Here is a 13622-nt window from a genome sequence, read left to right as displayed (position 1 = left end):
AAGTTGTTTGCTGCAGATAAAGCCTTTAGTGGATCCAACAAAAAAGATTATGAGTGTCCACATTACCACTTACCAGTGGCATGAATTTTTCCCCCATGGTAATGAACTTGACTTGAACTTTGAGATATTTGATATTATGCTGCTCTCCTCGTGATCCTAATGTGGCTATTTTGATTTGCAGCAAGCAGCAACATTGGTGTTATTTTCGCTCTTTGGGCTCCAGTTATCCTTGTAAGATTTTCCTCCTTCGTTTGGATAATCTTTAACAGAGGCATGGTGTGATACTTGTAGTTTGTTCCAATTTAGCTAAAACACTGCTCGGATTTACTTTATTGTAGGTTTATTTCATGGATGCTCAGATATGGTATGCCATATTCTCTACAATATTCGGTGGTATTTATGGAGCATTCCGTAGGCTTGGAGAGGTTAGTGGTTAACTGACTGCTTCACTTCTGTGGTCTTTTTGTCTCTTAATCTTGGATTTTTTTGTGGGTAGATAATCTTGGATTCTAATTGAAAAATGAACATAATATAGATTGCTCATTTTTTAAGTATAAGCTGTTTCTGCAAATTCTAACAAAATAAGATGAGAAGCTAATAGATTTAGATTTGCTTTTGTCATTAATAAACAGGAGATGTGACCATTCTTGTTTTGGGTTGGCTTTCTAGCAACCTGATTGACTATAGTGCCAGTAACAAAATCTCATATTAAAATGCTGAACATGTAACCAACTTATGTTCGTTTCTTTTTAAGCTATGCAAGGAATCATATGCTTGGTTTTAATTTATGTGCAGTAGCTTAGAATCTTTTCAGTTTTCGTTCTTATTTGCCATGGCATGGTAAAGTTTAGAGGCTAATCCAATTGCTGTTGCTAGTTGTTTCTGGACAAATTGTGATTTGAACCTCACCAGCAGCTATTTGCAGACTTGTACTTTGATGTTTATTGTTTTAACTTAGAATTACATATGGATTGATTGCTCTCAGGAAATATTATACGTTTATTTGTTGGCCTCTAATTTCTTGTCTTGCTTTCAGATTCGGACGCTAGGAATGTTGAGGTCCAGGTTTTCGTCTTTGCCTGGTGCTTTTAATGCTTGTTTGATACCAGAGGAGAAGAGTGAGCAACCTAAAAAGAAAGGACTAAAAGCAACATTCTCTCGAAATTTCGCCAGGGTTAGGCTTCTTTTCCCTTGTCATTGGTCTCTAATATCTAATATCTAAACTTGTTTAAGCATATAAATAACGAAAAGGAAGTGATCAGGAAGTTTAACTTGTGAGTTTTGTGTAATGTCATCATATATTAGGAGCCATCCAACAAGGAAAAGGAAGCTGCAAGGTTTGCTCAATTATGGAATAAAATAATCACAAGTTTTAGGGAGGAAGATCTTATTAGCAATCGGTAAGTTCTAAATGTCACACACATCATTTTGGCCCTTCCGTCATCATTATTTGTCAATTGAAATTATGCATTTACTTACTACTGTTATGCTTGCATTCATTTTCAGTGAGATGGACCTTTTGCTTGTTCCTTACTGGGCTGATCGTGAGTTGGATCTCGTGCAGTGGCCACCATTTTTGCTTGCTAGCAAGGTTTTCTTCTTTCTCTCTCTCTCTCTTTTTAGGGGTAGTTTTTTGTCTCATACTTGCTGCATCTCAATAAAAGATTTTTACTTTTTAAATTTGGCACTAAAATGGAAACTTATTTCGCAGTGTTGGTAAATGATTGTGCATTCGGTTTGATTAGACCGGATTTATTTGGTCTTCTTTTTAGTATTGATGTATTGTGGGGTTTACTATAGTTGTGTATTCCGAACGATTATTCCTGCCTTCATCCAAAACTCAGTAGCTGATAGCATATTTGTTTCACTTGATTTTCTGACTCATTCGAATTGTATGAATAGATTCCAATAGCAGTGGATATGGCTAAGGATAGCAATGGAAAGGACCGTGAGCTAAAAAAGAGGATTGAGGCTGATCCATATATGTCATCTGCTGTTTGTGAGTGCTATGCTTCGTTTCGCAATGTGATAAAAGTTTTGGTTTCAGGTCATCGTGAGAAGGAGTAAGTTTCTACAAGAATATTGTGATTAATGCTGCTATTCCTTTGCTCTGAAAGCTTTGCGCATGTTGTAACTTCTCAATCTGTGTTTTTATTTAGGGTTATAGAGTATATCTTTTCAGAAGTTGACAAGCATATTGAGGCTGGTGACTTAATTAGTGAATTCAGGATGAGTGCTCTTCCCAGTCTCTATGAGCTGTTTATTAAGCTCATCAAGTACTTGGTAGGTTTTCAAAGTCCGTTCTTGTTGAATTCTTTTCATTTTCACTTTTTTCTTGTTGAATTCTTTTCATTGTCACTTTTATGGATATCTCTACACATCCAATTTTTCTTGCTAATAGATTGGGAATATTGAACTGAAACTGATTTTTTTTTTTTTAAATTTACAGCTAGAAAATAATCAGGATGACAGGGATCAAGTTGTACTTCTATTCCAAGATATGCTAGAAGTTGTTACGCGAGATATTATGATGGAAGATCACGTATCAAGGTTTTTCTCTGGCCTATAATCGCTAATCATACAGGTTATTCATGAATTTGGTGAATAAATTCTGTTTGGACATTTTCTTTTCAACCAAACAGCTTGGTAGATTCCATACATGGAGTCCCAGGATATGAAGGAGTGGTCCCTCTCGATCAGCAATATCAGTTATTTGCTTCTGCTGGAGCTATCAAATTCCCCCCTCCTGAATCAGAACCTTGGACAGAGAAGGTAGGTCAAGTCGGGGGAAATATATTTGCAGTTAGTGTTCATTTTCCTTTTTTGACCGTTGTTATTTTTCAACAGATCAAAAGGTTGAATTTGCTGCTTACAGTAAAGGAGTCCGCAATGGATGTACCATCCAACTTAGAAGCTAGGAGGCGAATATCCTTCTTTTCCAATTCTTTGTTCATGGACATGCCCTCAGCACCAAAAGTCCGCAATATGCTTTCTTTCTCGTAAGTCCTCGTGACTTGTTTTTTGATGGTCTTTATCTTTTCCCGTTATCAATAGGTGCACGCCAACGATATGGTGATTTCATGTTTATTTGCACAATTACTTTTGGTTAGTGATTGTTGCTGAAGATGGAGGTTGATTATAGGTAGTTTTGACAATGTTGTTATCTCCAATTGTGTGTTCCAATGTTGGGCCTCATATTAATGTGTCCACACGTCCACACTCCCAACTAGAAGGCCCGGGCGTGTGAAGAGGTGCTAAGTTGTCCCACATTGGTTAAGGGAGGGGTTGCTTGTCTCCTTATGAGCTATTTTGGGCAATCCTCACTTAATGAGCTAGCTTTTGAGGTGAGTTAGGACCAACATTCATTTCTTAACATCGGGGTTGTAGTGTATATTAAGTCAATGAGGCAGGAACTCATTATTAGGGAAAACGGGCAGAGCAAATGAGGTTTCATGGTGTGCCTATAGTGGACGGATCGTCTTTATATTTACATAGTGGGGGTTTTAAGGGGGAAAGTGCTTGTCCCAAAAGCAGAAAATCTTAGATAATATTGAAATAGAAATTACAGAAAGTAAGGAAATGGGTAGTGAGTTATAATGTAAAAGCACTTTATCTTAATTCATTGGGTTGACATGCTGAGCCACTCGCATACCGCCATTGAAAAATTCTAAAAGCTTTGAAAAATGTAGCATTTGGAGAGTGAGGGTTGAGAATTATTTGTTGTAAAGGAAATGCAAACATTTAGACATGCTCATTTGGGCTGAGGGGGATATGTTGTTTCTGCTTATATGGTCTTAGGCAATTCTCACCTCATGAGCTAGCTTTCCAAGCTCTAGTTGGCAAGCTTGGTGGAGGAGTGTTAAGTATCCCACATTGGTGGAGGGATGAGTTGTTTTCTCTCCTTACTATTGTTTTGGACAGTCCTTGCATCATGAGCTAGCCTTTGGGGTTTGAGTTAGGCCCAAGGTCCATTCTCTTAACAATTAGTGTCATCCATCTTCATAGAGATCATTGAAGGAATGTTCATTTAAAGCCTAAAGCTTCGCACAACACGAACTAGAGGATTATACACTACTATCCACTAAACGTCTTAATAAATGCAGCAATCTCAGAATGATATTGTGAATAAACAACAAACTACAGTATAAAGCGGGGAGAATAAGCAATTGTTGGACAATTCTAATAGGAGATGAAGATATAATTAAGTAAATAAAAGTGTGCTCTCTAACGGTTTAATAAACTATTAGATGAAGATGGTGCCTCAATTTTAAAGTAGTACCAAAGCAGGCAGAGATCTTGGTTTCAAGTTCATCACCACTCATTATCAAAAGGATTTTCGCCTGGTCCCATGAAAAAGAATCAGGCCCTAACATGTGATGTGCAAATCACTATCAACATGAGGGGCCGTGTTGAAGACATAATTAAGTGAAAGTGTGTTTTCTCTAATATATCAAGCTTATACTAGGATGTTCACACAATTTCAACAGCTTCATCCATAAATGAGTTGGTTTATCTTATTCATATTAACTGAAGTCATGGAATGCAGAATGTAGTTTATTTTTGGAGATTTTATATTATCACAAGAGGTTGATGACTTGTTTCTTGATCTTTCTTACTTTAGTGTCTTGAGCCCATACTACACGGAGGAGGTGCTTTTCTCATCAGATGATTTGGATAAACAAAATGAAGATGGTGTTTCCATTCTGTTCTATTTGCAGAAAATTTATCCAGGTTTGGTTGCTAACCTTGATTTCTCAAGATGCTCGTCACAAAATCTACTGCTAGTAATTTTTCCCTTTGTCTGTTAAATATATAAATGTAATATTCTGGTTCCTTCTCCTTTTTCACTAAACTGATAATGGTGGCGTACAGATGAATGGAACAATTTTCTTGAGCGTGCGGGGTGCGCCAGTGAAGACGACCTTAGGTTTAATAAATGGTCTACTGAGGAAGAAAACCTCCGTCATTGGGCTTCATATAGAGGACAAACTTTAACAAGGACTGGTATGGAGTCGATATTTGTCTGGTGCATATGAGGATAAAGAAGTCTATGTTCTTGCATTTTATTACACTGATATTTTCTAGTTCATCCCCTTCCTCTTCTGAAATCCTTTCCTCACTCCACCTAAACTTGCACCAGCAATTCATAGTAAGACTCCTTTACAATTTGTTGACACATTGATGCATTGTCTGATTTCTAGTGAGAGGGATGATGTATTACCGCAGAGCTCTAGAGCTTCAAGCTTTCCTTGATATGGCCCAGGATGATGGTAATTGGCTACTATCAAAGAATCCTTGAGTTACCTTCTAACATCGTATTCACCTGAATTGAGAAGTCGTTTACTTTTTTCGATAACAGATTTGATGCAGGGGTATAAGGCTATCGAATTAAATGAGGATCAGATGAAGGGAGAGAGTTCTCTGTGGGCACAATGTCAAGCAGTTGCTGATATGAAATTCACATATGTTGTTTCATGCCAGCTATATGGTATTCACAAGCGATCTGGTGATCCACGTGCACAAGATATTCTTCGGCTTATGACAACGTATGTGTCAACTCTTTTAGATAGTCCATCTGATAAGGCAATGTGCTAACGACCTCTATATATTTTCGTTAACAGGTACCCATCTATGCGTGTTGCTTATATTGATGAGATTGAAGCACCAAGCAAAGACAAGTCCAAGAAAATTAATCCAAGGGTCTACTATTCCACTCTGGTCAAAGCTGCCCTGCCAAATTCACATTCTACTGAGCCTGGTCAAAACTTGGATCAGGTAAGAAGGAAGTGTGAAATAATCTGTCATGATTATTACATATATTTCTTTTAGTAGGAAAAGAGTCAAGATATCATTCCCTATGAATGGAGCAACATGGTCACTGAGGAGTCATATAGCTTAACCCAAAAGGCAGTTTTTGAAATGCCATTTACAAAGCAATCTAGACATTCTTGTGAAGTTGCACTAGCCAGAACGGTATATTTTTTTCTATAATTATTGGCAATACCTTCTAAATTTTAATCTGTTTTCTGCTTTTAGGTTATCTACCGCATAAAACTTCCAGGTACTGCTATCTTGGGTGAGGGAAAGCCTGAAAACCAGAATCATGCTATTATATTCACTCGCGGAGAAGGGCTGCAGACTATAGATATGAATCAGGTATGTCATTATAACAATACGAGATGTTGATTTCAATCTCTCCAATTCATGACATTAAATATCTGTTTCTAGGATAACTATATGGAGGAAGCCTTAAAAGTGCGGAATTTGCTCCAAGAATTTCTTAAGAAACATGATGGTGTGAGGTTCCCTACGATACTGGGGCTGAGGGAGCACATATTTACTGGAAGGTAACAATTGTTATAATAGTATTTCGTATGTCCTGAATCTTTTTCAGTATTAATAGTATATTAAATTGTTTTATTTGAACATTACTTATCTCTTGTTTGGTCTGATGCAGTGTTTCTTCTCTCGCTTGGTTTATGTCAAATCAAGAGACAAGTTTTGTGACAATAGGTCAGAGACTGTTGGCAAACCCTCTGAAGTAAGAACTTTAAATTTCCAGTGCTCATCCTTATTTCTGTTTCTAATTTAGCAAGGTTTTTAACAAATATTCTATAAAAGAGAACTTTGTTTCATTTAAAATTTCCAGAACTTTGTTTCTATTTGTCCAAGTCAAAGTCCGATCTCCGATATGAATATTGGCTCTTTCCCGACTCGTATTTAATAACTTCCACTTTATATTTCTGCAGGGTTCGATTCCATTATGGCCACCCTGATATTTTTGACAGACTTTTCCACCTTACAAGGGGTGGAGTTAGTAAAGCTTCTAAGATTATCAACTTAAGTGAGGATATATTTGCTGGTAGGTCCACAAACTTTGTGAAATTTGAACGTCTTTACCTTAATGGTTGTCTTTTTCCTACTTATGAAATTTGACTTGAGAGCCTAATTTCTTCATTATGGTTCTTGTAGGATTTAATTCTACACTTCGTGAAGGCAATGTTACTCACCATGAATACATTCAAGTTGGTAAAGGGAGGGATGTGGGACTTAATCAGATATCTCTATTTGAGGCCAAAATTGCCAATGGCAATGGAGAACAGACCCTGAGTCGAGATTTATACAGGCTTGGACATCGTTTTGATTATTTCAGAATGTTATCATGTTATTTCACTACCATTGGATTCTATTTCAGTACCTTGGTATGTTAGCTCAACCTTCACTGTTTATTGATTGGTTTTTCCAAGGGATGATTACATTTTTGGACCGCTCTAAAGAATAATCCGGCAAATGTATATATCTTGTATATCAAGTATATATATATACACATAATATACATAAATATACATTTAATATAGATATCATATACGTAGTCAATGTATAGATTTTGTATATTTTTGGCTAGTGCCTGTAATTAATTTTTGCATACGGGCCAAAAATGAAAAAAGTGCTCTTTTTTTAAAAATAAATTTTCCTGCTTGGCCCTGCAGATTACAGTCCTCACCGTGTATGTGTTCCTCTATGGACGCCTTTACCTTGTCCTCAGTGGACTTGAGGAAGGGCTCAGTAATGAACCAGCTATCCGGGACAACAAACCTCTTCAAGTGGCTCTTGCTTCGCAGTCTTTTGTGCAAATTGGGTTTTTGATGGCCCTCCCTATGATGATGGAGATTGGTTTGGAAAAGGGATTCCGCACAGCACTCAGTGAATTCATACTGATGCAACTGCAGTTGGCACCAGTATTCTTCACGTTTTCACTTGGAACAAAAACTCATTATTATGGAAGAACATTGCTTCACGGAGGTGCAAAATACAGGCCTACTGGTCGTGGTTTCGTGGTGTTTCATGCCAAGTTTGCTGATAATTATCGGTTCTACTCTCGTAGCCACTTTGTCAAGGGACTCGAGTTGATGATATTATTACTTGTGTATCAAATTTTTGGACAAGAATATAGAGGAGCTATTGCATATATCTTGATCACTGTGTCGATGTGGTTCATGGTGGGAACCTGGCTCTTTGCTCCCTTCCTCTTCAACCCCTCTGGTTTTGAATGGCAAAAGATAGTTGACGATTGGACTGATTGGAATAAATGGATAAGTAACAGAGGAGGTATTGGTGTTCCACCAGAGAAAAGTTGGGAATCATGGTGGGAGGAGGAACAAGAGCATCTTAGGCATTCCGGAATACGTGGTATTGTTGCTGAAATTCTGTTGTCTTTGCGCTTCTTTATCTATCAGTATGGGCTCGTCTATCACTTGAAGATCACAATAAAAAATCAGAGTTTCCTGGTATGCCTTGGATCAACCCTTCTTCTTTTGCTCTAAAATAGACGTCAGTTCACTATTCTAATATTTCTGCATGAATTACAGGTTTATGGTGCATCATGGCTGGTAATATTTCTGGTACTATTTGTCATGAAGGTAAGACCAAATTCTTCATATGATACAAAAATAATGAGCATTTTTCTCTGCTTGTGACATCCGATGGTTCATTGTATATCCAAAAGGAAATGGAAGGATCTCTGTATACCTGAAAGCTGTTTTCAAACTTGAGATACTTTCAACTTTTTTACCTGAAAAATATGGAATGCTTCGAAATGAAACAGGATGGGCTCATCTGACTTCTCTTTGTTGTTGCTTTGATAACAATGATCAACACAAAGTGTTAATAACCACCCCTTTAAATTAACATACCCTGACAAGTATTATTATGCTTTGATCTTTTTCTGATTTATTTTTCTATATTTTTCAGACAATATCTGTTGGTCGGCGAAAATTCAGTGCAAATCTGCAACTCGTGTTCCGTCTTATAAAGGGATTGATATTCTTAACATTTATTGCAACACTGGTGATTCTGATGACACTTCTCCATATGACTCCTAAAGACATGCTGGTGTGTGTTCTCGCTTTCTTGCCAACTGGCTGGGGCATGCTTCTGGTTAGTCATCATCCTTTTTTATGTTTTTCTTATCCAGATTTAAACATTAACATCTCATTTCGGTGATCCAATAAAATTTTCCATACTCGGCGGCTTTTATGTCATAGCACCAGCAAGTGTTCTTTTGGTGCTATTTATTCTACTCGGAATTGTTGATCCATTATAATAACTGAGCAGAGAATAGAAAAGGATACAAATATGACGCGTGATTTTCTTGCAATGAAGAAAATTTAGGCCCCACCTTGCTTGGGATTGAGGCGTACTCGTTGTATACAGTGTTTTAAAAGGCGTTTTCGGGGCGAGCCTGGGGCGGGGCGTACCAAAAATGCCCCGGGGCGATGGGTCGGGGCGAAAGTCTCAAAAGGCGTACGCCCGGGGGTTTGGGGCGAGTTTTTTTTTGTTGGGGCGTGTTGGGGCGTAAGCCCAGAAAACTTCTTCAAACTAAAACGAAAATTGTTAAATAAGTCCTCAGTATAATGCCCAAATTCTCAAAGTCAACATGTAATTACTCAAATGTTTTAAAAAGGAACTGAAACATTAAATTTAAAAGTCAAAACCTTTTTTTATTGCTAGAATGCCTAATATATGTTCTTTTCCAATTATTTATCTTGTCTTCTACTTCTAAGTAGCGTATAATAGATTGTTCTAATTAGGTTTTATATATATATATATCACTTATTTATAGTTTTCTTCAATTTTTTACGCTATTTCACCTATTTAAAAGTATTTATTATAATTATATCATTTTATAAAATACTAAAAATTAAAACCCCATGGGGCTTACGCCTCACTGAGGCAGTGAGGCAGATGTAGAACGCCCCGCCTTACGCCCTCACCTTTTAAAACACTGGTTGTATAAGGAAATTTTAGGGCCTATTTGGTACTCCTCTTTGTTGGCTGCATTTAAATGTTGTTCGTCGATAGGAATTAGTCAATATTAACGCCTGCATAAACTAAGCTATCTGTACCAGTATAGAGACAAGTAAAATTCCCATTTACATGGAGTGCAAGGGATCTAATACGCAGTTATACTTTAAAAAATATAGTTAATGCTGTTGCAAACCAAACATATTACTCATTAAACAATCGGAAGCAAACATACCCTTTGAAAAGCTTTAAGTAGACCGTTTCGCCATAGATAATAATTCAGTATTTGCAGATAGTGAAAAACTTGTTTGAGTATTTCAAGTACTATAATGGCATGTACTCACAATTCTTTTAACTTTTTCCAAGTAAAATTCATGGCATGTACTTACAATTCGTTTAACTTTTTCCCAAGTAAAATTCATGTTTAAACACAACGTTAAGTTCCAAGTACTCTTTTCTTTTTGTGAACTTCAACCAAAGATGTGTAAACACAGCAGAGTTATGGTGATCAAAATCTAAAAATTCTGATAAAAGGAGAATAGGATAACACTTGATATACATTAGAAGGTTCACATTTGGTGGTTGTTTTAAAATACAACATCTATATTGGTACGACTATTTAAGAACCTGAGATGGCATTACAGCCTTTGTGCATGAAGGAAACCTGTTTGCAGTTTAGCCTGTTAGTAATTTCCTTCTGCTTGTATCTTCTTATTTTCAGATTGCTCAAGCATTGAAGCCTGCTGTTCGGAGATTTGGATTCTGGGGATCAGTTCGGACTCTAGCTCGTGGCTACGAGATTGTGATGGGATTGCTTCTGTTCACTCCAATTGCTTTTCTGGCATGGTTTCCATTTGTGTCTGAGTTCCAAACTCGTATGCTGTTCAACCAAGCGTTCAGTAGAGGTCTTCAGATTTCTCGTATTCTTGGTGGACAACGAAAAGATCGATCATCTAGAAACAAGGACTAGAATTGCTGGCATGAACAGAGCTACATTATTAACATTCATCCTTCAATGTTTGTCATTGTTCATTCCTATTGTAAGCTGCTGCCTTTGTAATTATGTAGTGGTAATGGCAGTATTTTTGGGCAATACCATATTCCATTTTTGTAAAAGCCATTGAAAAATTTCTTAATGAAATCTCTTTTGCATTGGTGAGGGGAAAGATGCTCAATTTATAGCTGACTTGCATGCATTGAAAACAGAAGCACCGTGAACAAAAAGATTTTAGACAGTTACTTGAGGCAACTTTCCTCCAGAGTGATTTTGTTATTAGGACTCTTAAAAAACAATGTCATCAAGTCAGGGAGGAGTGCGCAAATAGCTGATTTTGGGGCCCCTATTTAAGTTACACCCTTCATCCCATAATAAGTGTTACCTTAGCTAAAAATACGCATATTAAGAAATCAAAAATGCATTGTGAAGTTTACTAAATTGCTCCTATATAATAGAGACAAATTATTTTTTCCTTTTGATTAGAGCATGCACAAGTAGTAATTCCTTTGACATTGACAATTCAACAATATTAAATTACTATGTGGTTTTTTCAATCATCTTACTTTAACTTGTCATTTTAGTTTAAGGGTAGAGTTAGGAAAAATTAGTCAATTTATGTTTTGATTTTTTAAGGTGATACTTATTATGGGATAATTTTTTTTGGTTAAGGTGACGCTTATTACGGGACAGAAGGTGTATGTTCTAAGCTAATAGAGTAACATTTTGTAAGTTTAGTTATTTGGAATAACTTCAGACATGCAGGGTTGAAGTTGTTAAATTTTATGTCTGAAAGTTAAAAGTTGTTTGAAGTTAAGAGGCAACACATATGATTGAATTTTTTGCACATGTTGAAGTTCAAACACTTGTGCATGAACTTAAAGTACGTATGACTAAAGTTCAGGCAAATATGCATGGAGTTCTTCTTCCATGGAAATCCACACATTGATAGCTTGCACTTTACGAAACACATACATGTTACAAGAGTTTCATTCTTTCCCAACAAAAACCATCTTGTTATCTTCTCACGCATGACACAACTTTAGCAAATAAAACAGCCTTAAATATTCTAGACTCTAGAGGATTACACAATTGACATGATCTTCACAACGAAGAACAATATTTTCACTTGACAAAGACGAAATGGCTTGAGCATGTATACATAGTTGATAGAAACAAGTTATATGTATAACACATAAAAGAAATCGTATTGGTGAAAGCGAAGATTAATAAGACACGTATAAATATAAAAATTAAACGTGGAAGTATTATAAAGAAATATTATTTAACAGGTAATGACTTTGTAAGTTTAACATGTATTATATGCATATAAGAGGATTTATAAATAATAGATAGAAGCAAATTACATGTATAACACATAAAAAGCTATATGGAGGTGACAGAGAAAAGCAATATACATGACATTTAAATTGAGCATAGAATGAAGTATGAGAGAGAGCATACTAAAGGTTAAGACATGAAAAGCTTAACATGTTGGGTAAGATTGGTTTGGCAGTTGGTTTGGAGGTGAGTTATGCAGGTATTAAATCTTACATAAGTCATATCATGTTTGGTAGCTGGTTAAGAGGTAAGTTACTCATGTATTTTTTTTTTTTTTGGTAACACTGTAAACATTACCACTAACGAACACAAAAGCTTACAAACTAAAGAGTTCCTCATCTCACAACCACTACTCATGTATAAAATTAATATGCCGCTTGGTTTGTAATTTAGAACCCCTCACAACTAATAGATGTATGTATAAGTTATGAGAGAATCTATATATTATTTCATGCAGTATAGAAGGTGGAATAACTAAAGGAAAAATTTCAGCAATCTACAATTTGCTCACTTACATTGCAAAAAAGTAGGGGCAATTTGCAGGATTAGCCTTTGTGGTGGTCTTTAATTTTTGGCCCTCAAATTGGTGGTCTTTAACTTTTTCCCTTCGCTAAAAATCCCTTAGTTTCGGGTTCGAACCCCCGCTCAGTCAAAAATTTTAAAAAAATTCGCAAGGCAGAGTTTTGCAAATTCTGCCTTGCGATTTTTTTTTTTTTTTTACTGAGCTGAGATTCGAACCCACAACCTCAGGGTATAGGCGAAGGACAAAACTTAAAGACCACCAATTTGAAGCCCAAATGAAGGGATGATCCACGGAAAAAAAGAAAATGAAAAAATAGCCCAAAACTTATGTTGCCAAGCTTTGGCCCAAAAACACTTTTATAGAGTGTTATACACATAAACACAAAAGATAGGTACATTATGTATATAGGTGTTTAAAGGTGTATAATATGTATGTATATACACTAAAAAATATAATTATACAATATTATTATACAATATTATATACGAAAATACGCACTTATAAATATTTATACACAATTATATAATATTGTATAAGTGGGTATAAACATAGATCTGGTTTGATTTTGAATAAGAATTGCACTTTCATACAAGATGGATATATTATGTATATGGGTGTATAAAAATGTATAAGAGGTGTGTATACACCTATGTACTACTATTATACAATATTATATACTATTATACAAAAACTAACTCCAACGCCACCAACGACGGAGCAACAATAGCAACCAGCTATCGCTGGAGTTCCGTTCTCCGGCGAACTCCAACACCACCACCAGATATGAGAGAGAGAGAGAGAGAATTTTTCGACGTTGCCGACCAACCACACCACCAGCCACACCACCACCAGATCGGCCGACTCTCTCTCTCTCTCTCTGACCTTTTCGATGATACCGACCATCGGCCCGGTGGCGGTGTCATTGGGCGAAGAGAGAGAGAGAGAGAGAGAGAGAGAGGG

General features: G+C 36.4%; 1 protein-coding gene across 1 annotated transcript in view; it reads left to right on the top strand.

Annotated features, from left to right (window-relative positions):
* The window catches only part of LOC132032757 (callose synthase 3-like), an 18338-nt gene extending 7379 nt beyond the window's left edge, over positions 1–10959 (top strand). The window contains 25 exon segments of the mRNA XM_059422460.1: positions 1–98; positions 182–231; positions 339–425; positions 1037–1174; positions 1306–1400; positions 1507–1591; positions 1903–2063; positions 2160–2283; positions 2450–2550; positions 2643–2772; positions 2848–2999; positions 4622–4731; positions 4873–5004; positions 5202–5270; positions 5360–5546; positions 5622–5775; positions 6037–6156; positions 6229–6347; positions 6458–6541; positions 6750–6862; positions 6973–7202; positions 7491–8288; positions 8370–8420; positions 8752–8937; positions 10526–10959. The exon segment at positions 1–98 is cut by the window's left edge and continues 100 nt beyond it. Of these exon segments, the coding sequence (XP_059278443.1) occupies positions 1–98; positions 182–231; positions 339–425; positions 1037–1174; positions 1306–1400; positions 1507–1591; positions 1903–2063; positions 2160–2283; positions 2450–2550; positions 2643–2772; positions 2848–2999; positions 4622–4731; positions 4873–5004; positions 5202–5270; positions 5360–5546; positions 5622–5775; positions 6037–6156; positions 6229–6347; positions 6458–6541; positions 6750–6862; positions 6973–7202; positions 7491–8288; positions 8370–8420; positions 8752–8937; positions 10526–10774 (3823 nt within the window). The 3' untranslated portion in view covers positions 10775–10959.
* Positions 10960–13622: the final 2663 nt, after the last annotated feature.

The sequence above is a fragment of the Lycium ferocissimum genome, chromosome 10, assembly GCF_029784015.1.
Source record: "Lycium ferocissimum isolate CSIRO_LF1 chromosome 10, AGI_CSIRO_Lferr_CH_V1, whole genome shotgun sequence".
Taxonomy (NCBI): Eukaryota; Viridiplantae; Streptophyta; class Magnoliopsida; order Solanales; family Solanaceae; genus Lycium; species Lycium ferocissimum.
This window is presented reverse-complemented; position numbering and strand designations above follow the sequence as displayed.